General features: G+C 35.7%; 2 protein-coding genes across 2 annotated transcripts; both read left to right on the top strand.

Annotated features, from left to right (window-relative positions):
- The first annotated feature begins 14999 nt into the window (after positions 1-14999).
- cd93 (CD93 molecule) lies at positions 15000-20797 on the top strand. Its single transcript, XM_087291046.1, has 2 exons — positions 15000-16237; positions 19019-20797. Coding segments are annotated over exons 1-2 (1098 nt in total). The 5' UTR covers positions 15000-15141; the 3' UTR covers positions 19021-20797.
- On the top strand, positions 19117-20797 carry LOC147833186 (thrombomodulin-like). The gene has a single exon (XM_087291055.1). The coding sequence runs from the start codon at positions 19117-19119 to the stop codon at positions 20242-20244; it is 1128 nt and encodes a 375-aa protein (XP_087147181.1). The 3' UTR covers positions 20245-20797.
- Positions 20798-23144: the final 2347 nt, after the last annotated feature.

Here is a 23144-nt window from a genome sequence, read left to right as displayed (position 1 = left end):
TGTTTGATATATTTATGATGACAACCATGACAAAAAAACATCAGAGCATTTTTAACTTGGCCTGGAGTAACTTGAGTACATAATTAGTTAACACCTGTGACAGGTAGAACTGCTTAGGTATTTAAATCAATGTGTCAGAACTGTGTATGCAAATAAAAACCAGTCAAGTCAGGTCATGTGCTGTGGCTGTATAAAAAAAGATGAGTAGTTTGACAGCACCAATGTTCTTGTGCTACTCCATTACCAGCGGTTGACACAATGAAATGTTACACAGTTAATCAGTCAATAATAGACTCGTCGTCCTAAAGACAGTGCAGGTAAAGTTTGTGTGCATGTTACGTCCTAGATGGGTCGTAGCATGAAATTGGGGACTCGTCTTATGTTTTTACTTCTCTATTGAGACTCCCAAAATTTTCACAGATAAAGCACAACCATTTAAGTGTCATTAAGTTAATCCTTTGCTTGGGGCTTTTACTTAGTGTACGAGGGAAAGTAAGTGGTTGTGTAAGGCATGCCTTAATTAAGAACTCAGGGGCCCCTGGGCCTATTGTCTTGTAAGGCCCCCTACCCGGCCGCACCCCTATAGTTGAATTAAAAAATAAGAATAATATAATAATTTTTAATTAAAATGAATCTATAATTTGTTGCCCACTGTTACACCTGGCTCAGGAATGTAACATAATAAGGGAGACGACAAGGAGAAGTATAATCAAAAAGAAGATTTATTTAACTCAATTTAAATTATATAATCAAAATATCAGTATCAGTATGTTCAATCAGTCTGAAATGCAAATGTACTGTATGGTTGCGGTAAATGTTGTCAGTAATAGTGTATGAATGCGAAACAAAGCATAATGCCCAAATAGGAGCGCGCCTCTGGCCAACTGCCAAGTGAATGGACAGCGGCCCTGACAAACTCTCTGCCGGGGTTTAAATAAGGGTGCCAAGAAGCGTCAGGTGCGCTGAAAGCACGCCCCCAATCTAGGATCAAAATCAAACACACAGTCCTAACACCCACATATTTAAATAAATGATATATAGTACATATATATTTATAGTCTACAAAGATTAGATCAGCCTCTTTTGAAGCTCATAAACAACCATAAAGTCATCGTGCTGCAGGTATTAGGTTTGCTGAAGGTGCAGATGTCGTGCAGTGAGGAGTTTGCATCTTTAATAAACTACAACAGTTTGCGTTCATTGAACAGTAAGAATGATTAATAAGTCCATATAAAACAGTCCCTTAAAAGTCATGTGTTGTCCTCAGTTTTGGGCTCAGGTGTATTTTGCACTCACACTACAAGCGTACCGCGCCAAAGTCTAAGTGAACTGTGCTCTGGCACACCTCTTCCAACCGGGCCAGGGCCGGCCAAGTAAACCATGTTTGAGCCTGATTCAGAGCACTCACACTTCTCAAACGATCCAGGAAACGGGCCTGAGCACGGTTCGGATAGCATAGTGTGAGTAGGCCTTAGTTCCAACCCTGCTCCAACAAACTTACCCGTATGTTTCAAACAAGCCTGATAGACTCAATTAGCTTGATCAGGTGTGTTTAACTAGGGTTGAAACTAAACTGTGCAGGGCTGTGGCCCTCCAGGAATTGAGTTTGACGTCCCTGGTTTAGATGCATGTCACTAATGAGAAGTGTCAAATGACGTCATGATGTCAGATTGACATTGTATTTTGCATGTTTTTTGGACAAGAAAATTGTGTTGACATCAGAATTCAACGTAAGGCCAGCTTTAATATCCAACGTCCAACCTAAAACCAATCTAATGTCAACGTCTATTGATGTTACCACAATGACGTCTTTTAAACGATGGAGTTGGTTGCCATACCTGATAAATAAATGCCCGTATTTGAGGTCGATATGACGTTGGCTTAAGATGTTGGCACTATGTTTGATTTTGGTCTCTTTCCAACACAACCTCAAATCAACCAAAAATCAATGCCACTTGATGTCCTTATTGGACGTCAAAATAACATTGTACTTAGACATTGAATTCTGGTCACCTGACATCACAACCTAAATCTAACTTAATATTAACATCTTATGACATGGTGTGCCTGCAATAACTAAATGCACTACAGAATGTTACGTTTACACACATCCACAAATTATATGTAAATACATTCGCTTTTTACAGCGTAATACTCACCACACATTACTCTTGAGTACTTTTGAAAATACTTTTTACTCATTCTTTGAATAATATTTATAACAGATACTTTTACTCGCACTACATTTTAATCAAGTATTGGTACTCCTACTTAAGTATGATTATCAGTACTCTTTTAACCACTAGTGAAATTAAAGAGGTGTTGCACACTGAGCTCTTGAAACAAAAGATGTTACCGGAAGTGAGTGTGTTTATGGTTGATGCATCTAGTTCGGAGATACCGAAAGTTTTGGGAGCTGTGGAGATGGAACTCAAATCTGACAGAGCTGATTGCATGGATCCCGTTCCACCGTCATTCATGGATGAAAAGTTGTTGGCAGTCGGTTTGAAGAAGTCAGAGCTTGAACTATTGCCAGCAATATCAAAGTCAACTGCTACAGATCCCGGATGAGCCCCCAAGTTCAACTTCCCTATTTCCAGAGGATCGAGAGGATCACGTGCTTATGATTACTTGCAGCTGGTCCCTCATTATTCAACTTATGATTCACCAATCAGACGATTCCTAAACCATTATACCCTAGGTTTCATATATAAGCCATCTTCGTTTTAAAGAACCCCCCCCCCCTTCAACCCCTACTTCTTCTGCATTCTAGATTGGTGGTACAGTGGCCCAGTGGTTAGTACTGTTGCCTCACAGCAAGAACGTCACTGGTTCTAGTCCTTACCAAGCCAGCCAACATTTCTGTGCAGTTTTTACACAATCTCCTTGTGCTCATGTGGATTTCTCCCAGGTTCCCCGGTGTCCTCCCACCATCCAAAGGCATGCAACTTATTTTGACTAATTGACTAATTCAAATTGGCACTATAGACATGCTCCTAGTAAGTACTTACCTCTTAAGAGCAATCACTATCTGCTCATTAGCTACTACAGCAGAGGAGCTCTATGGATCAACCTGAGCCTAAACTCCCCTCAGAAGGTACAAAAGAAAATGGCGTCAAAATGGATCATGCTTTGGTGTAGTGTTTTGAAACACCTGCACTTCGGGATCTTGACACTGTGTTAATACGTCAGTTTGACGTCAGCCATCCCTAATAGTAACTAAGATCTCGAAGTGCAAGTGGTGCAAGCGAAACACTGCACCAAAGCATGATCCGAAACACCCAGGTCATGTGAATTAAATGATTCAAAACATCAATCATTTCGAGACTTAGCGAATTTGCGTTTGACTGACAGGGTCGGGAAAAAACTCATCTCATGTAGCCTAGTGGGCCGTGCGTGTGCGCAGAGTAACAGTCCTGCAAATGGCCCAAGTTGGAATCCAGACTTGTTCAAGTTGTGACTTGATGTATTTGAATAATTTTAATATTTTATGGCCAAAACAAGACAGATTTATTCACAAAGTGCTCATTCGGATGTCAGACCAATGTTAAAACAAAACACAATACAACACAGCATTTAAAAACCAACATCTTTAGCTGCATCACCCTGGATACGAACCCATTACCTTGGCATGAGAGTCAGGAACTCTCACTGCTTTATTAAATCACTTCAACGTGGGGTACAATTCCACAATTTGCTGTTTCTTTTCTGAAGCTGTTCCAAAGCAATACATAAATATGACCACTGAGTGTCACTGTAGAAACGGGTTTTCCATTCATTTCGAAGCTTCAAGTCATTTGTTTCATGAAGCCTTGCTTTGCCCATCACTACTTAGTATGTACAAATATTTACAATCAGCGTACAAATCCAAAATGGGAGAGTAGTCAGTAAACAGACAGAGGTCAGTTTTTCAGTGTAACAGAGGGAGAGAGCTAATGCACTAAATACTGGGCCTATTTTATTCTATGAAAGTCAACACTACTACCATTCCCAAGTGAGTTCAAAACAGCTAAACAGGAAGTGACAAAGAGGGAATATATAGGCAGCTATAGGAGTCAGCTAACCAGGCGGGGTGTGGCATCAATTGGAGTAGGGGCAGGACCAAGCCAAGGAGCAATAAGCTGCCTCCTGCAGAGAAAACAAACACACAGAACACTTCCTAAAAATAAAAAGAGCAGAATTAATACATAAAGGTACATAACAGTTCAGTAAATTAAAGACAACTCAAAAGTCATTGTTCAAGAAATTAAAATGAATCATTGTTAGGACATTCTGCAGCAATATAGATATACAATTCAACAGATGATGATAATGCTAAGCTAACACAATGTGACAGCCCATTGTTTATAATGTTTTTATGTAAAATTGAGTTAATAAAAATACAAACCTTCACATTCTTGTCTTACAAATGATTTTTTATAATTTCATTTTTACGGTGGCTTGAAAAGCCAACATACTGTTAAAAGAGAAAGTGCAAGCAGTGAGTTGTGTGATTATGTTCACCAGTGCTGAAACTACTCCATCAAAAACACAGTTAAAACAATAGTATTGAATACACATTAAAAGATTATATGATCAATAAGTCCTGACAGCACATTGTGACTTAATAAACTAAGTTAACCATGTTCTAAATTTTTAAAATTTCCGCAGGCTGTTTGAAGACAATTTAACATAATAAAGGTTTGATGGACTTATAAGGTTGATTTGATTCAGCTTAAAAATGTAAGGCAACCAGGATTTTTTACAGTGTAGACAAAATTTAGACAAAAAAAAGACATTTTTATTATCATTGGAAAGAGGTGGATCATTATTCATTAGCTGTTATTTCTCCAGTCTTAATCTAACAATTCTTTTAATCAGTTTTTTTATTTAGTAATTTCCTTGATTATTACTCCTGAAAGATCCAATACATATCATATTCTATCTGTCTTAGCACATGATGTAACTACAGAAGAGTCAAGTTTTAAATAGTAAAATTATCAAGACTTTTTTGCCGTTTTTTAAGAGATGCTAACGGTCTACTCCGATTCAATAGTTTATGCTAAGCTAAGCTAAGCTAAAAGTTCTCCCATCAGATCTGGAGATTAGCCAAATAGATTACCTATAGGGGACTTGCAAATTAAGCCTTTTGCAAAAAAAAAAAAAATTAAATAATAATAATAATAAAGTGGAGTGTTCCTTAACCCATTGACATTAAATTGAACAACTTGAAAAGAAAAAGTTGACAAGTTAATTAAAATTCACATTTGTCATAAAGGGTCAAATGCTAGTCCATTTCACAGCAGTCAAACTGTTGTTTTTACTTTCTAAACCAGGGGTCACCAATTTCCGCCCTGAAGGGCTGATGTCCCTGCATAATTTAGCTCCAACTTGCCTCAACACACCTGCCTGGATGTTTCAAGTATACCTAGTAAGACCTTGATTAGCTTGATCAGGTGTGTTTGATTAGGGTTGAAGCTAAAATCTGCAAGACACCGGCCCTCCAGGAACAAGTTAGGTGACCACTGTTCTAGACACTCTATAAAATGGATGAAAATTATTTATGCACTACATTTGTTTATTCTGCCTCTTATTTACAGCGTTCATGTGAGGCCTCAAAAATGCCTTTGATGCAGCAGAAACCACATGATCCTGTCTGAACTTGATTTGAGTTAGTTATCATGTAGAGTTTTAGCATTAATGATCACGAATTACAGTTTGTATTAGTTGTAATGAATTTACTTACGAATATGATTAATCTATGTTTGATATATATATATATATATATATATATATATATATATATATATATATATATATATATATATATATATATATATATATATGATGACAACCATGACAAAAAAACATCAGAGCATTTTTAACTTGGCCTGGAGTAACTTGAGTGCGTAATTAGTTAACACTTGTGACAGGTAGAACTGCTCAGGTATTTAAATCAATGTGTCAGAACTGTGTATGCAAATAAACGCCAGTCAGGTCAGATCACGTGCTGTAGCTGCATAAAAAAAGATGAGTAGTTTAAAAAGGTCAAGCAGTAAGAATTTATAATGGCTGTGAACATGCAAATGTTGTTTTTGGAATGTACTTGTACTACACCATTACCAGCAGTTGACACAATGAGATGTTTAATGTTACACAGTTAATCAGTCAATGATAGACTCGTCGTCCTAAAGACAGTGCAGGTAAAGTGTATGTGAATATTACGTCCTAGATGGGTCGTAACATGAACTTGGGGACTCGTCTTATGTTTTCACTTCTCTATTGAGACTCCCAAAATTTTCACAGATAAAGCACAACCATTCAAGTGTCATTAAATTAATCCTTTGCCTGGGGCTTTTAGGAGGGAAAGTACGTGGTTTTGTAAGTACGTCAAAAGTTGAACTAGATCGATTTACAAATTGCACCCACACTTGAACAATTTGAGAAGTGCTGTAAAGAGGATCTGTTGTTGATCGCAGATTTCTTTAGTATAACTCGTAATCAGTGATGTAAAGTTTTACAAATGTAAACATTACAAATACACAATTTACTGTAATTGAGTAATTTGCAAATTACTGTAATATTTTACAATTTCATTATAAATTAATATTATTTCATGTTGTGTATTCCTTAAATTGTTGGGGTTGTTCTCTAAAAAAATGTAAAAAAAAAAAAACAAATAAATAAATAAATAAAAGTAAAAAAAAAAGATCAAAATGATTAGCTCTTTTAAGCTATATTATTTTTCGATAGTCTACAGAACAAATCATCGTTATACAATAATTTGTCTTACCCTAACCTGCCTAGTTATTAACCTTGTTTACCTTTAAATGTCACTTTAAGCTGTATGGAAGTTAATGCTATAAAATGGGTGTGATATCAGGACTGTGTAGCTGGGACTGGGATATTCTGGCTGCAGTGGAGGAAGTGACTGTTTAAAGCCAACTAATACTATTGTTACAAACAGGGACGTGACAATGGAGGTGAGGATCTATTAAAGAATGGTCAAAACAGGCAGGGGTCAAATAACATAATAAGTGATAATACAATATTATTCCAAAATGCAGGCAAAGGTTGGGGCAGGAAGAACACAATCAGAAATCCAGTACAGTCCAAAAGCATAACATGACAGGGGGAATAAACACAGGAACAAGGAAACCAGCAAGCAGCAACACTGGGAAATGTCCATAACATGAAACAAGACTGAGCAATAAGTGAAGTTGTGAACAAGACTTTAAACATCTCCAGACATTTTTGTATAACAAATAAAATTAGAGAGGATTTAAAATTGTTCATCATATTTATCCTGAGAAACAAAAGGTATTTTATAAGCATGTTGATCTAAAATGTTTTTTTTTTTCTGTAATGCTAAAGAGGAAAGTATTGTTCATTTTTTTTATGATTGTATTAATACAATTATTTTGGTGTGAATCAAAGAAATTCAAAGCAAAAGATATATATACATATATATATATATATATATATATATATATATATATATATATATATATATATATATATATATATATATATTTTTTTTTTTTTTTTTTTTTTTTTTTTTTTAATGAGAATGCTGTTGATTTCAAAACTTGGTATTTTGATAACTTGCTTATTATATAAGGAAAAAAATATTTATAAATGTAAATTAGCTGTGAAAAAAAAAACAAATGTTACTCAATTTAAAATAGAAATAGGTCCTTACCTGTCTACCATAAAAGAGGAAATATCAAAGAAGAACTAATTGTAAATTATCTTAAAGCCTTAAATCTTGTCTTTGAATGATTCAAATTATTTTATATTTCTTTATATATTGTATTTGTTTTGATGTCAGTGTAATGTTATGTCATTGCCCTTGTGTGTTCTAAAATTGCAATAAAAAACTATGAGTGAAGTTGTGTGTGGTGATTATAAATGTGTCTGTAATGTCTTGCAGGTCTAATCAGAGTCTGGGGTTATCTGTATCAGGTGTGTATGTGAGTGTGTAATGAGTGCAAGGGATTGTGGGTGGTGTAGTTCGGGGAGCTGGAACTGGTAATTGCAAGAAATATACACTAATTTCTGACAGCAATTAAATAACCAAATCCCTAAATATTATCATCACTAAAAAACTAATTGGAAAACATGAGAAATTTCAAATTCATACGAATTTACTATTAATTTACCAGTTACTATTATTATTGAATTTTAGGGGTGGCACGGTGGCTCAATGGTTAGAACTATCACCTCACAGCAAGAAGTTCACTGATTCGAGTCCCAGCTGGGTCAGTTGACATTTCTGTGTGGAGTTTGCATGTTCTCACCGTGATTGCGTGGGCTTCTTCAAGGTGCTCTGGTTTCCCCACATAGTCCAAAGACATGGTATAAGAGAATTGAAGAAACCAAAATTTGCCTTAGTGTATGTTTGTGAATGAGTGTGTATGGATGTTTCCCAGTATTGGGTTGTAGATGGAAGGGCATCCTCTGTGTATAACATGTGCTGGATAAGTTGGTGGTTCATTCCACTGTGGTGACCCTGATGAATAAAGGGACCAAGCCAAAAAGAAAATGAATAAATGAATGAATGATCAATTGGATTATTAAAATATTGTTGTTATTATTAGTTATTATTAAACAAATCAAAATGTTTATTTTACTGTTCTGTGACTAAAGTAAACACAATTCGAAAATGCAATGCAAAATACATCTACTTGTATGCATTTCTGTAGGGATCTTATCTTATTTTTCTGTACATATTAATATTAGTATAACCATAAGTTTGTAGCAGAATTTATATTGCACGCTTATAGCTTCTTCTTTCATTTCTATAAACAGAACAATGATTAACATTTCCTCATATAAAAAACTAAATTCCGCTAAATGTCATCGTTGTTTTAATTCTACATAAAATGCACATTAATTTCTCTGAACTTTTTCACAGAGGCGTCATGTCAGCAGTTGTCCACCAGAGGTCACTGACACTAAACTAATGAATTTGAAGTAAGGGTCCATCCCATCATCATAACACTCTGAAATGAATAGTGATGTGGTTACACTTTATTTTACGGTATCCTGTTCCATTTAACCAAAAACCTAATTCTAATCATATAGTACATCATATGAATGGCCATCTTAATTAATATTACTCTGTACTTAAAACAAAAAACTAAAATAAAGTGTCACCAGCTTCCATAACCATCTTCCAAATGAATGTTATACTCCACATTGTGCTTTTTGACCTGCATTGAAATTCCTGCAATACAGAAATTTTTAACAATTCACGAATTTATATATATATATATATATATATATATATATATATATATATATATATATATATATATATATATATATATATATATATATATATATATATATATAATTAGTTTTTTTTAATAGCATAGAAATAGAAATATTCTATATACTTAATTTTAGTGCTCTTGTATTTTCTAGTCTTTGTTAGTCCTGAATTTCTAGTCTTGGTTAGTCTTTGGTTAGTTCCTGAGTTATTTACTTTCTGGGTTTTTCTTTTTTTAAATAAGAAGAATTTAAATAAAAGTGTATGCGTAGATCCAGCTCAACATTTCATTTATTCAACTGGTGCAACACTGTAAAAAAACAAAACAAAGTTGACTCAACCTAAAATTTTAGGGCAACAAACTTGGACATAAACACTGAATTTACTCAACCTTAATCAAGTCAAGTGCAGTAATTGGGTTGAAAGTTGAGTCAACTCAAAAAATGTCTTGAAGTTTGTTGCCTTAAAATTTTAAGTTGAGTCAACTTTATTTTGTTTTTTACAATGCAGCAGCCAGATGCAAAACTACATGAAGAGGGGAAAAAATCAAAAGAACAAACAGAGATAACAGATAAGTATGAACTCCAAAAACAGGAAGGAAACTGTCTGTTTACAAAACTACAATTAGCGCTCATGGGACAGCGTCTTTTTTTTTGTCCACCTATCTTATTTTGTTGTAAAAGACAGACATTCGGGTAATATTTGGACAAATACTGACATTATTTATTGAGATTAATTTTATTAACTTAATTTGATTTAGAGGCGACGCAGTGGTGCAGTAGGTAGTGCTGTCGCCTCACAGCAAGAAGGTCACTGGGTCGCTGGTTCGATCCTCGGCTCAGTTGGTGCTTCTGTGTGGAGTGTGCATGTTCTCCCTGCGTTTGCGTGGGTTTCCCCCGGGTGCCCCGGTTTCCCCCACAATCCAAAGAAATGCAGTACAGGTGAATTGGGTAGGCTAAATTGTCCGTAGTGTATGAGTGTGTGTGAATGTGGGTGTGGAAGTTTCCCAGAGATGGGTTGCGGCTGGAAAGGCATCCGCTGGTAAAAGCTTGCTGGATAAGTTGGCGGTTCATTTTCGTGTGGCGACCCTGGATTAATAAAGGGACTAAGCTGACAAGAAAATGAATTAATATTTTGATTTAATTTCATTATTATTATTTTTTTAATTAATTCTGTTTTAAAAGTTTTAAAGCAAGGGTGCCCAAACCCTTTCGTATTAAGCGCCAAAAACCAAAAATCAATGAGAGCTGTGGGCAGAAGTTAATCATACCAATCTATATTACATTAAAGTCACCATGGGTAATTTCCAATTTTTTTCACAATCTTGAAAAATAAATAGAAAACATGACTTTAATTGGTATTAACTAATGCAGTATAATCGTTTTAATTATAACTTACTGAAATAAAAACAGGGAGCAGTAGGTAGTGCTGTCGCCTCACAGCAAGAAGGTCGATAGGTCGCTGATTCGAACCTCGGCTTAGTTGACGTTTCTGTGTGGAGTTTGCATGTTCCCCCTGCGTTCTGTGTGGAGTCTGCATGTTCTCCCTGCGTTCGCATTGGTTTCCTCCAGGTGCTTCCCCCAAAGTCCAGAGACATGCGGTACAGATAAATTGGGTTGGCTAGTTGTAGTGTATGAGAGTGTGTGTGTGTGTGTGTGTAGGCTAAATTGTCCGTAGTGTATGAGTGTGTGGGTGTGGGTGTGGAAGTTTTCCAGAGATGGGTTGCAGCTGGAAGGGCAATCACTGTGTAAAAATGTGCTGGATAAGTTGGCGGTTCATTCCTCTGTGGCGACCCTGGATTAATAAAAAGACTAAGCCGACAACAAAATGATTGAATGAATGAATGAAATAAAAACATGAACAATCACATTTACAATAGTGGAGTTCAATGCTGAATACGCTCGTCAAGCAGAATCTGCCTTTGCCTTCATTTGCTCACTGATCTTTCTGCATTGTCTTCTATGCGTCAGATAATTGTACACACATTTAAGCAAAAATCTTATTTGTTTCAAACATTTAATTGAAACATTTCATTTCAGTTAGTTATTTTTAGAGTTAGGAAGTCTCTTTCTTTTAAAAAACAGTTGTATTTGTGTTGCTTGGAGGTGGTGTATTAACAGAACTTTTTTTTGAGTCTGATATGTTTTGCATTCTAATGAAGCATTTTAGATAAATACTACTTGCAGCAAAACTTCCTTTGAGCACAGAATTTGCAAGTCTTGTGTTTTTTAATGTTGTGTAGAGAATTGGTAGAAAAAGAGGAAGTATGTATGGGTGCGGCCAATGGAGGACTGGAGAATGATGGACAAGTGACAAATTTTACTGAACTCCACCTGTTAATATCAGCCGCCTATATAAGTTGAAGTCAGGAAATAAAAAGGTGTGCATCTCCTGAATGCAACTTTGTATTGAGAATACCAGAATTCTGTGAATGGAATTATTCATCCGTATCCAATAAATTGCTAATATGTTAAACCTTAAACAAAAACCTCCCCTGACCTATTTTATTGAACAGCTTTCTTTTCAGCTTAGTCCCTTTAATAATTTGAAATTGCCACAGCATAATGAACCGCAAGTTTATCCAGCATATGTTTTACGCAGAGGATGCCCTTCCAGCTGCAACCCATTACTGGGAAACATCCATACACACTGCGGACAATTTACCTTACCCAATTCATCTATACCACGTCTTTGGACTGTGGAGGAAACCGGAGCACCCAGAAAATATCTACACAATCATCAGGAAAACATGAAAACTAAACACAGAAATGGCAACTGACCCAGCCGAGGCTTGAACCAGTGACCTTCTAACTGATTGTGCTACCCACTGCGCCACTGTGATGCCCTACAATAAAAACAAAGTATTACATTAAGTTAGAAATGACAATCTCTTAACCATCCCCATCATTCTCCTTCTTTTCTTAAATGGCATGGTGGGCCGAATTAAAGGTTATCATGAGCCACATTTGGCCCACGGACCCTAGTTTGGGCATCTCTGTTTTAAGGTTTTAGGTAACACTTTGATGATGTAATAATATGTAAACTAAACATTAGTTTATTATGAACTAATAATGAGTTAAGGTATGCACTAATCATGAATTAAATGTAACTATAACATGATTCACATGAGTTCATGTGTGAATAACAGCTACCTTAATTACTTGTTAGTATATGATTGTTTGTTAATTAATGTATTAATTACTATATTAGTTTATGCTTAATTTAACCATGATGAACTCATGATATGTTAATGTATAATTATGTTGTGACTTTACTTGGAGTGGCACATCATCATTAACCCATACTCATGAACTCCTTATGCACGTCCAACTAGTGAGTTTACACTGAATAACAATAGAAACGTGTTCTGTCAACATCAGCGTGAAGTTCATGAGTAGTTAAGAATGAGTTAATAGTGATGTGCCCCTCCAAGTAAAGTCATGACGTAATTATACATTTACAGCTCATGAGTTCATGTTGGTTACATTTAGCGTAAACTTAAATGTTAATTATTACATTAGTTAACAACATGTACTAACAAGTAATTAAGGTAGTCGTTATTTAAATATGAACTCACGTGACTCATGTTGTAATTAAAGTTAATTCATGATTAGTGCATACCTTAACTCATCATTAATTCATAATAAAGTAATGTTTAGTTTACATATTAATACATCATTATTCATGTACTGTTGTTGTAAAGTGTTACTGTGTTTTATAAATGCATTTCAATTAGGTGTACTTCATTTTATTAAGTTCCATAATTTATCATCTTCCATGTCACAGTTTAAAAGAAACTTAATGTTTTCCGCTTAAGTTACAGCCCTCTACATAACATAGGGGAAAAGAGCCCTGTTCCTGATGACTAAAAAAAAGTCACTTCTATCATACAAGGGTCTAAAGGGCCCACCGGAAGGGTGTCTTAGGTCATTTCCCCCCATTCAAATACAGGAGCTGCCCTGCTCAACACAAACACAGGATATGATCCTTGGCCTGATTTATCAGCAACAAGCAGACAATAGACACAATAGAAAGACAAGCTGTGCATTTGTTTCTGTGTAAAATATAGACAAGAATATAGACTAGCCTTTTGTGGTAAAATATTACACTTGGTTAAACTTGCAAACTCAAGTTCTCAGTGAAAATGTGAGTCAACTTAACATTCACAATGTATTTAACTAAAACTCATCATCTTAATTTGAAACAAAGAATTTCTCAAAGTTGAGCTGACTCACATTTTCAAGGCAGCTGGTGATCTTGAGTTTAAGTTTAACCAAACTGAAATGTTTTATAGTCTGTATTTGGGGTTACTTTTACATTATGTGTCAGTTTAAGTAATGCTTCATATCAAACATTCACGTATATCCTCCGGTTTCCCCCACGAGACCAAAGACATGCGGTAAACCTGAATTGGGTAAGCTAAATTGGCCGCAGTGTATGTACAGTATGTGAATGAGAGTGTATGGATGTTTCCAAGTGATGGGTTGCAGCTGGAGGGACACCCACTGTGTAAAACATATGCTCAATAAGTTGGTGGTTCATTCCACTGTAGCGACCTCAGATTAATGAAGGGACTAAGTCAAAAAGAAAATGAATGAATAAATGTTTCCCTTCTTTTTCTAGCTGTTGTATTGTGTTGTGTTTTGTATGTGACGAATGCTTTGTTGTTTCAACCCATATTTGAGTAAAACATGGACAAACCCAACCATTGGGTAAAAAAAAAAAAGTTTGTTTTGTTTCATATTTTTTACTGCTAAATAGAGAGCCATTTACAAGGACAATAATGGTAGAAATATATATATATATATATATATATATATATATATATATATATATATATATATATATATATATATATATATATATATATATATAATTTTTTTTTAAATGTGTCATATCAGATTAGTGAAATATTATTATTATTATTATTATTAATATTATATTATTTATCCATTTGCCTTCGGCTGGGTCCCTTAATTCATCAGGGGCTGCCACAGTGGAATGAACTGTCAATTTAACATGTTTTATACAGTGGATGCCCTTCCAGTTGCAACCCAGTACGCGGAAACATCCACACACACACTTATATTCACACACATACACTATGACCAATTTAGTTCAATTCACCTATGTCTTTGGACTGTGGGGGAAACCAGGGCACCCAGAGGAAGCCCACACCAAAATGGGGGGAACATACAAACTTCATACAAAAATGTCAACTGCTCAGAAGGGACTCAAACCAGCAACTTTCTTGCTGTGAGGCGATAGATCTAACCACTGAGTGAGCCACCAAGTCACCAGATTTGTGAAATGACCAATCAAAATATTTGTAAATGTGTGGAGAATGAATTGATAAGATCCTATTTCACAACGGTTCACTTTTTCTGTAATCATACTTTATGAAAATACATGTCATTCTCTTGTAAGATTTGTTTACAAAAATAATTGTTTGTGTAATAGCTTAATTGTGGCAATTTATTCTACATCAGAAAACGATGTTTTAATATTTATATCTTACTGAACAAGTGTAGCTGATAGCCACTCTAATTAATCTAGTCTTTAAAAAGCTCTTACAAAATCTAAATCGGTCTAAATCTAAAACTGGACTATACTGCCATTAAGCTGACATGGGTTGATACATCTGGGATAGTCAAAACAATAAGAAGCGAGTGCAGTTGTTTTTTGTTTGGCGGCAGGAACTTGCCCCTTAGAAGAGACAAACGAAGTCCGCTGCTCACAATGATTTCCGTTCAAGGTTATTCGCTAAACAGGATGCATCAGTGTGTGTGTTGTTTTGGTGCCTGGAATGCCTACGGACGAATCTTTCTCCATTCTCTGAGATAAACTGGATATTTTCTTCCTAAAGCGAGTAGTATGAGAGTGACGGGATGATGCGGGTGCTGATTGTGATGTTCTCCTCTTTTTTAATCGTCGGCGGGACCAGTCGAGTGAGCACTACCTGCACAGCCGAGGCTTGCCTTACATTGCATTTGGAAAAGGAACATTTTGAAAAGGCTTCCAAAAACTGTATTGACAATGGAGGCAAGTTGGTCACCATGAGAAATGACGATGAACTCCAGAGCGTTAAATCTGCGGTTTTGGCAGCGGCGGCAGAAGGCGAGAAAGAGCGCGTCTTCAGCTCTAAACTTTGGATCGGACTTTCCTTGCAGAAAAGGCGCTGCACTGACTCCACGGAGGAGCTGCACGGCTTCAGGTGGACTTCAGAGCCAGAGGATTCGCAATATTCCTACTGGAAGAAGAAGCCTTTGAGGACGTGTACGGAAAAAAGATGCGTGTCCATTTCTCTGGCGGATGATCTCAGATGGACAGACGGCTCGTGTCGAGACCGCGCGTTTTACATGTGCAAATTTCTTTCCAAAGGCATGTGCAGACCTATAGTGCTGGAAGAACAGAGTGAAATTAAATACAACCTTCCGTTTTTATCAGAACCGCTCACTCTTGATGAACGGCTGGTGATGATACCGCACGGGACATGGGCTGAAGTACAATGCGTTGGGTCGGAGATGCCTATTATCTCATTTTGCAGCAACCAAGATGGTCCGTTTGACTGGACAAATTCTGAGCGCTTTTGCGCACCGGAAAAAAGAAGTTGCGAACTTAAAAACGGAGGCTGTGAGCAGCTTTGCTCGGTGACCGCAGGAGGGGGTGTTCGTTGTGAATGTCGCGAAGGTTATCACCTGATGGATGATAAAGTTAGCTGTGCTGCCAAAGACAACTGCGAAAATTTACCTTGTGAGTTCAAGTGTCTACCGACAGCCACTGGATACTCCTGCGCATGCGCGGAGGGCTTTCGTTTGTCTGGAGACAACATCAGCTGCGTCGATATCAATGAATGTAGTGAAGAAATCTGCGGTGACCACTGGTGTCAAAACACGCCTGGAAGTTATCGTTGTGACTGTCATCCTGGTTTCAAGCTCGTTGCTGGCAAATGTGAAGACGTGGACGAGTGCACTGAACTCAAATGTGAGCAGGGCTGTCTGAATTCAGAGGGCTCATTCTCTTGCTATTGCCACGCAGGTTACATTTTATTAGCTGACGATAGAGGGATTTGTATTGATGTCAATGAATGTATTCTTGGTAAACCATGTGAAGACATTTGCACCAACACGTTTGGTAGTTTCGAGTGTTCCTGCAGGGAACACTTCACTTTGGCTAATAATGGCATCAGCTGCGTCCCGAACCCCACAGAGAGAGCACAAATCACTCCAGCTCTTAAAGAATCAATCATAACCAGCTTGACTCAGTTACCTGACGGATTTGGAGTGACAACAGTAAACCCAGCTTCACTTAACAAGACAAACACTAAAACAGATTCTATTAAATCAAGAACGTTTCTCGGAAGTTCTTGGATTTTGGTTTGCGTCTTGGGTTCTGCTGTTCCATTGATTGTGCTCATTGTGATCGCATCCGCTTTTGTCATCTACCGATGGAAACGTTCAAGAAGAAACACTTTGAAAAATGCCACAGCTGACAACTACTGCTGGGTTTCATCTGGGTTGGACAGCGAGCAGAAAAAGAGCAACAGGAGTAATTACAGACTAAACAACGGCCAAATGCGAGCATAGATATTGTATCGTATGCACAAAGTTTGATTCAGTGCACTGAAAAAAAGTTGTCTTTCATTCAAAGTACATTTGTAAATTGGATTAACGTGCTGAAAAAAACAGGTTAAACTAGCATAAGCTGCTGGGGGTTTTAGCTGGTTGACCACCAGCCTAGTTTTAGAGGGGTTTTGGCCATTTCCAGCCTGGTTTTGAAAACTAATTCAAAACTTAATTACCATGATTTGTTAAAATTAAATGAATTAAGCTTGACAAACATAATTTATGACAGTTTTCAGTGATGAGTTAAGTTAATTATTTTAGGTGTAACAAATGGCAATTACAAGTATTGTTCACTTGTACTTGCCATAAAAGTTTTATATTATCATGGGAAGGAAATTATTTATATTGTAATAAAAGTATTATTAATATTGTATTACATACAGTAAATTATTAAAACTTGTTACACCTAAAAGAACTAAATATTTTTTTACTGAAAACTGTCATAAATTAAGTTTGTCAAATCAATTCATTAAATTGTAACAAGTCAAAGTCATTTGTTTAAGTTTTCACTGGTTTTGGCTGGGCTCCCTGCATAGGCTGGTTTTAGCTGGCCATCTCCCAGCCTGACTAGCTAAAACCTTGAAGGAAATGGCTAAAACCAGAATAAAAATAGCCAAAACCCTTCAAAGACCAGGCTGGTTGACCAGGTTAAATTAATCAACAGGCCTAGGCTGATTTACACGTTGTTGTTTTTTTTTTTTCAGCAGTATAAGTGAAAAAAAATGGTTCTGGTCTTAATCTGTTTTATGTAATTTGCCTTAAAGCAAAAAAATCATGCCCCTAGGAAAAATTTAAAGCATTGGGTTTTCTCAAAAGTAGTGTTTTCTCTTTAAACCAGCTGGTTTCATGTCAAGTGACATATATATATATATAAATTTAGGTTTTAAGTTTAACCAAAGTAATTGAATTAATGCATGGTCTATAAAACTATAAAACAATATTTTAGTCTATGTATTTTTTCTCTTTGGGTCAAATAAATATTTAGATTAAAATTAAAATACATTTTATTTTATTAAAATACGTCAAAGCGATAATTAGGGAAAATTATTAATTTAGGTGTAACAAATTACAGTTTTTTTTATGGTGGTCCAAAGCAAATCTATACTTTTTTGTATAGATAAAAAAAGAGTAAATCCAAGATAAACCTTGATGTAGGAGGGATCTACGCTAAATACACTCTGCATAGTAAACAATATTTTTACTTTGTGTGAGTGTATTTTTTTTCTTTAAAACAATAAATATATTTGATTTAAATAAAATTTTAAGGTTAAATCAAAGTTACATTATACTTCAACCATTAAGCTTCAACATAATAAACTACAAATACATTTTAGCTGTAGCAAATTCATTTTTTAAAGGTGGTTCAAAGTATAATTGTTTTTTAGTGTGGTTCATTCACACCTGTATGCACAAAGTTTGATTCAGTGTTTCACATTTGCCTGTTTTACACAGTTCAGACTTCAGAATCATTTTGTGCATTCTGTTCATCAAAATTAAAATTCTAGAATGATCATTTATCATCCATGTAGAATAAATAATTACACATAACAAAACCCCAATACAACAGAAGTACACTTTTTACCATTTGAATTATTAAATGCGATTCCTGTAATTACTGTTCTTTGTTTCTTAATTGTGATAGCCTATAATTTCACAGGATATTAAGAGTTTTATTTGGACAATGTTTGACTGAACTTTGTATTTCTTTCAACAAATAATGATAGATTTTATTCACACTGTCTTTTATCCAAGAAATGTATGTACATATGCTATAGCTGTCAGAAATTAATCTATCCTGAGACATTAATTTGAGTAAAAGCACAAAATTCAACTCCTATTCAACTGCCATTGTTTTTTATCTCTGTACATTTTTGTGGCCCAAATAAAGCTTCATCTAAATGCTTCTATTGTTTAAAACATTTCTTTAATTAAGTAAATGGTATTAATTATCTAAAACTGGGCTATTCATGTCAAAGTAATCAATTCCCTGTAGTCCCTCTTTTGTTTATTCCCTGTTTTGTTTACACTCAACTGGTTCAAATTTGTTATGGCTTCTGAATGAATAATTGAATGAATGAATGAATGAATGTTCTCTCCCAGGGCCAATCATATTAATGAGTCATTTTCTTTAACTTCATAGGACCATGTGCTGTATCCTACCACCACCCCATTAAGAAAAAGCCTGTGACTTGTTAATACGGAATATTTCTCCAGTCACTCAGGCGGGGTTTCCTTCCTATGTTTACCTCTATCTCTGGAATGGGTTTTCAAAATGGGCATTCAGACTTAGACCTCCAAATCTGTGTGCAGCTTGTGTACAAATTAGCAAAAAAAGTGTACAAAAAAAGTCAAATTAGGATGGATCCTTGTAAACAAACGATTTTGTTTGTCGTGTTAATTTCGTCTTGTGCTGGTTTGGAACAGGACTGTGCTTGCTCAAAGAATCTGAAACACTGTGCTAACATCTTCCAAATGCCGGTGGACTTCCAAACGGCTCAAGAGAAATGCAAACAGCGAGGCGGCCGACTCTCTACCCTGGCGAACTCATCGGAGGAAGTTATGGACTATTTGGTTGATAACACGATCGGACACTTTTGGGTAGGATTACACCCTACTCAGAGCAAGTGTTTTAATGGAACGATTAATTCAGCCATGGAGTTCACCAACTCGGAGACCGGATTATCGTGCGTTCCCCTCTGCGTGTCTGTGTCCAACGACCGACAGCAAACAGTGAGATCGTGCGCCGAAATAATGGATGGCTATTATTGTGGAGACTCTCAAGGGGATTTTTGCAGAGAAAACGTGGTCATCGTGGATAACGCGAAGTGCATGTTTGCGCCCTGTGAACAGCAATGCACTGCTTTGAAAAAAAACGCATACAGGTGTTCGTGCAAGGAAGGATTTCGTCCCAACGCACGAGATCCACGACGCTGCGATTTATATTGCGCAACAAAAGTGTGTGACGCGTTGTGTGTGAGAAGCGGATCGGCCTGTTGGTGCCCAGTTGGTTTTGTTAAAAGCGACAGTAAGTGCGAAGATATTGATGAATGTGAATCAAATCATGACTGCGCACAGATGTGCGAAAATACCATAGGAAGTTATAAATGTGCTTGCTTTGACCCTTACGTACTCGTTAACAAAACTAAATGCACTCTCGATCCTATTCCATTTAATAGTCCAGTAGGCCCGTTCACAACCCCATCGCCTAATTTTATAGCAAAGGGAGCCCTATCGACTCCTGGAAAATATATTGGGCTGATAATATTTCTAGTAGTGGCTGTTTCTGCTGTATTGATACTGGTGCAGTATTTACGCAGCCGTAAAGCAACACAGGACAGCAACCCACCACCATATGACGAGTGTTGACATGAAAAAAGAGCTTATAGACATGGTAGTTTCTCTGTGAGTACTGGCATGAAGTACTGTAGTTTGTTATTGTACATTCTGTGAAGGATTTGACTTTGTCTGAATGAATATTTACTTGTTAAACTACTGTACATCATTTCAAAATTAGATTAAGAGAATTCATATTAATACAAAGGTCTGCACATTTCAAGTGACGCTGCTTCTTTAGGATTTTGTTTGCAAAAAGTTGGGAAATGTCTTTTTTTCTAGGTTAGATCTTCACATTTATCATTGATCATCACAATATGCTGTTCTTATGATTTAAAGTTGTTTATTTTGTAAGATGTTTACAACTAGACACGTGAAAAACTTTTACATCATAGAGAGTTTATATGGTGAACACTTTCATAAGAAGTAATTTTCTCAAAGTTCATTTATTATATGTATTTTCAGTGATATCTCTATGTTTTTGTATATTATCAGTTAACCTAAATTTTAACTGAACACTTGTATCTTATACAATAAATTTATCCTTTAAATGCATAAGATAAATGCATCTTTGACATGCTAAAGATCACCTGGTATGACTGTATTTTGTAATGAATGGGGTAAACCTTGTTAAAGGAATGTTTTGAGAATCTCTGATAAGCACATTTAAGGTTAAAATTTGTCAAAACAATTGTTTAGACTTACCACTGTAGTGTTTTTGTATATAAAGTTGAATAATTATTATATTTATTCATATAATTATTGTATATAGTTCAGAATGATTAGCCCTCCTGAATTATTAGCATCATGTATATTTTCCCCCTGGACTTTGCATGTTCTCCCTGCGTTCGCGTGGGTTTCCTCCGGGTGCTCTGTTTGACGTGGTACAGGTGAATAGGATAGGCTAAATTGTCCATAGTGTAGGAGTGTGAATGAGTGTGTTTGGATGTTTCCCAGAGATGAGTTGCGGCTGGAAGAGCATCCGCTGTGTGAAAAACATATGCTGGATAAGTTGGCGGTTCATTCCGCTGTGGCGACCCCATATTAATAAAGGGACCAAGCCAAGAAGAAAATGAATGAATGAATATTTTACCCCAATTTCTGTTTAAGGGAGAGAAGATTTCTTCAAGACATTTCTAAACATAGCCTAATAGTTTTAATCAGTCATTTCTACATAACATTTTACTAGATATTTTTCAAGATACTAGTTTTCAGTTTAAAGTGACATTTAAAGGCTAAACTAGGTTAATTAGGTTAACTAGGCAGGTTAGGGTAATTAGGCAAGTTATTGTATAAGGATGGTTTGTTCTGGACAAAATGTATTGCTTAAAAAGGCTTATAATTTTGACCCTAAAATTATTATTTTTTTTTAATCAAAAACTGATTTTATTCTAGCCAAAATAAAAAATTTCTTTCTCCAGAAGAAAACATATTGTAGAATATTATAGAAAATTCACATAATTGTGACTTCAACTATATTTCCAAACTACAAGTTTTTATCCATTTTTTTTTACATAAAAGATCTTTAGAATTTTGTCAGTAACTAGACAGATGACGTTCCCACTCTCTTCCATAATTAGGGAGGAAAACACAATGTAAGTCAGTTGCTAATCTTAACTATTTAGTCAACTTTTCTTTTTTTTTTTCAAAACTGTTCAATAATCATTCAGTTTGGAAGAAGTGAAGTGTGATTAAATGACAATTTTCATTTTTGGGGATAAACTATCACTTTAAATGTTCCTACAAATCGACCAGTGTACTAGACAAGGATTTGGAAATATAATTGAATCTTACACTACCTTTATTGTACTTACAGTACAGTTTGACTGTAAAATCAGAAATTTTTAATGAATAGATTTAATCAAAAGAGTAAACAATCATTTATTTTCCTTCAGCTTAGTCTCTATTTCAGTGGTCTCCACAGTAGAATAACCCACCAACTATTCCAGCATATCTTTTACACAGCAGAAGCCCTTCCAGCTGCAACACAGTACTGGGAAACATCCATACACTCATTCACACTTATGCACTACGGACAACTTAGTTAATCCATTTATAGCGCATGTCTTTGAACTGTGGGGAAAACTGGAGCGCCTGGAGGAAACCCACTTGAATACTAGGAGAACAAGCAAACTCCACACAGAAATGTCAACTGGTCCAGCCGGGACTCAAACCAGCGGCCTTCTTGCTACGAAGCAACAGTGCTAATTTCTGAGCTACCGTGCCGCCATAAAATAAAAAGAGTAAACACAACAAATCAAATAATGCTTACTACTTTATATTTTACATCCAACATATCTTTATCAAAAAAATAAATAAATAAAATAAAAATAAAAAATAAATAAATAATAAAAAAAATTATATATATATATATATATATATATATATATATATATATATATATATATATATATATATATATAAGAAATCATTTCTGTTATTAAGTCAATTAAAAAGAAAGTTCCCAAAAAGTTAAAAACTACCCTAGTGTGGTTCTTTGTTGAACACAACAGAAGGCATTTTGAAAAATGTTGGAAACTGACAACCATCCACATCCATTCATATTCTTTACAGCTTAGTCCCTTTATTTATCAGGGGTCGCCACAGCGAATAAACCGCCAACTTATACATGTTTTATGCAGAGGATGCCCTTCCAACCGCAGCCCAGTAATGGGAAACATCCATACCCACTCATTCACACACATTCACAACGGCCAATTTAGCTTATTCAATTCACATATACTGCATGTCTTTGTGCTTCACAAATACAGGAAGAACATGCAAATTCCACACAGAAACAAAAAAAGCCAAACACCAATGCTCTCCATCATTCTTCAAAATATCTTCTTTGTGTTCAACTGAAAAAAAAAAAAAAAAAAAACAAACAAGGGGCTGAGCAAATGATAGAATTTTCATTTGAGTCTTATTTACGT

Source organism: Danio rerio, chromosome 17, assembly GCF_052040795.2.
Source record: "Danio rerio strain M-AB ecotype USA chromosome 17, GRCz13ab, whole genome shotgun sequence".
Classification (NCBI taxonomy): Eukaryota; Metazoa; Chordata; class Actinopteri; order Cypriniformes; family Danionidae; genus Danio; species Danio rerio.
Note: the sequence above shows the minus strand (reverse complement) of the source record. Positions and strands in the feature narration are given on the sequence as shown.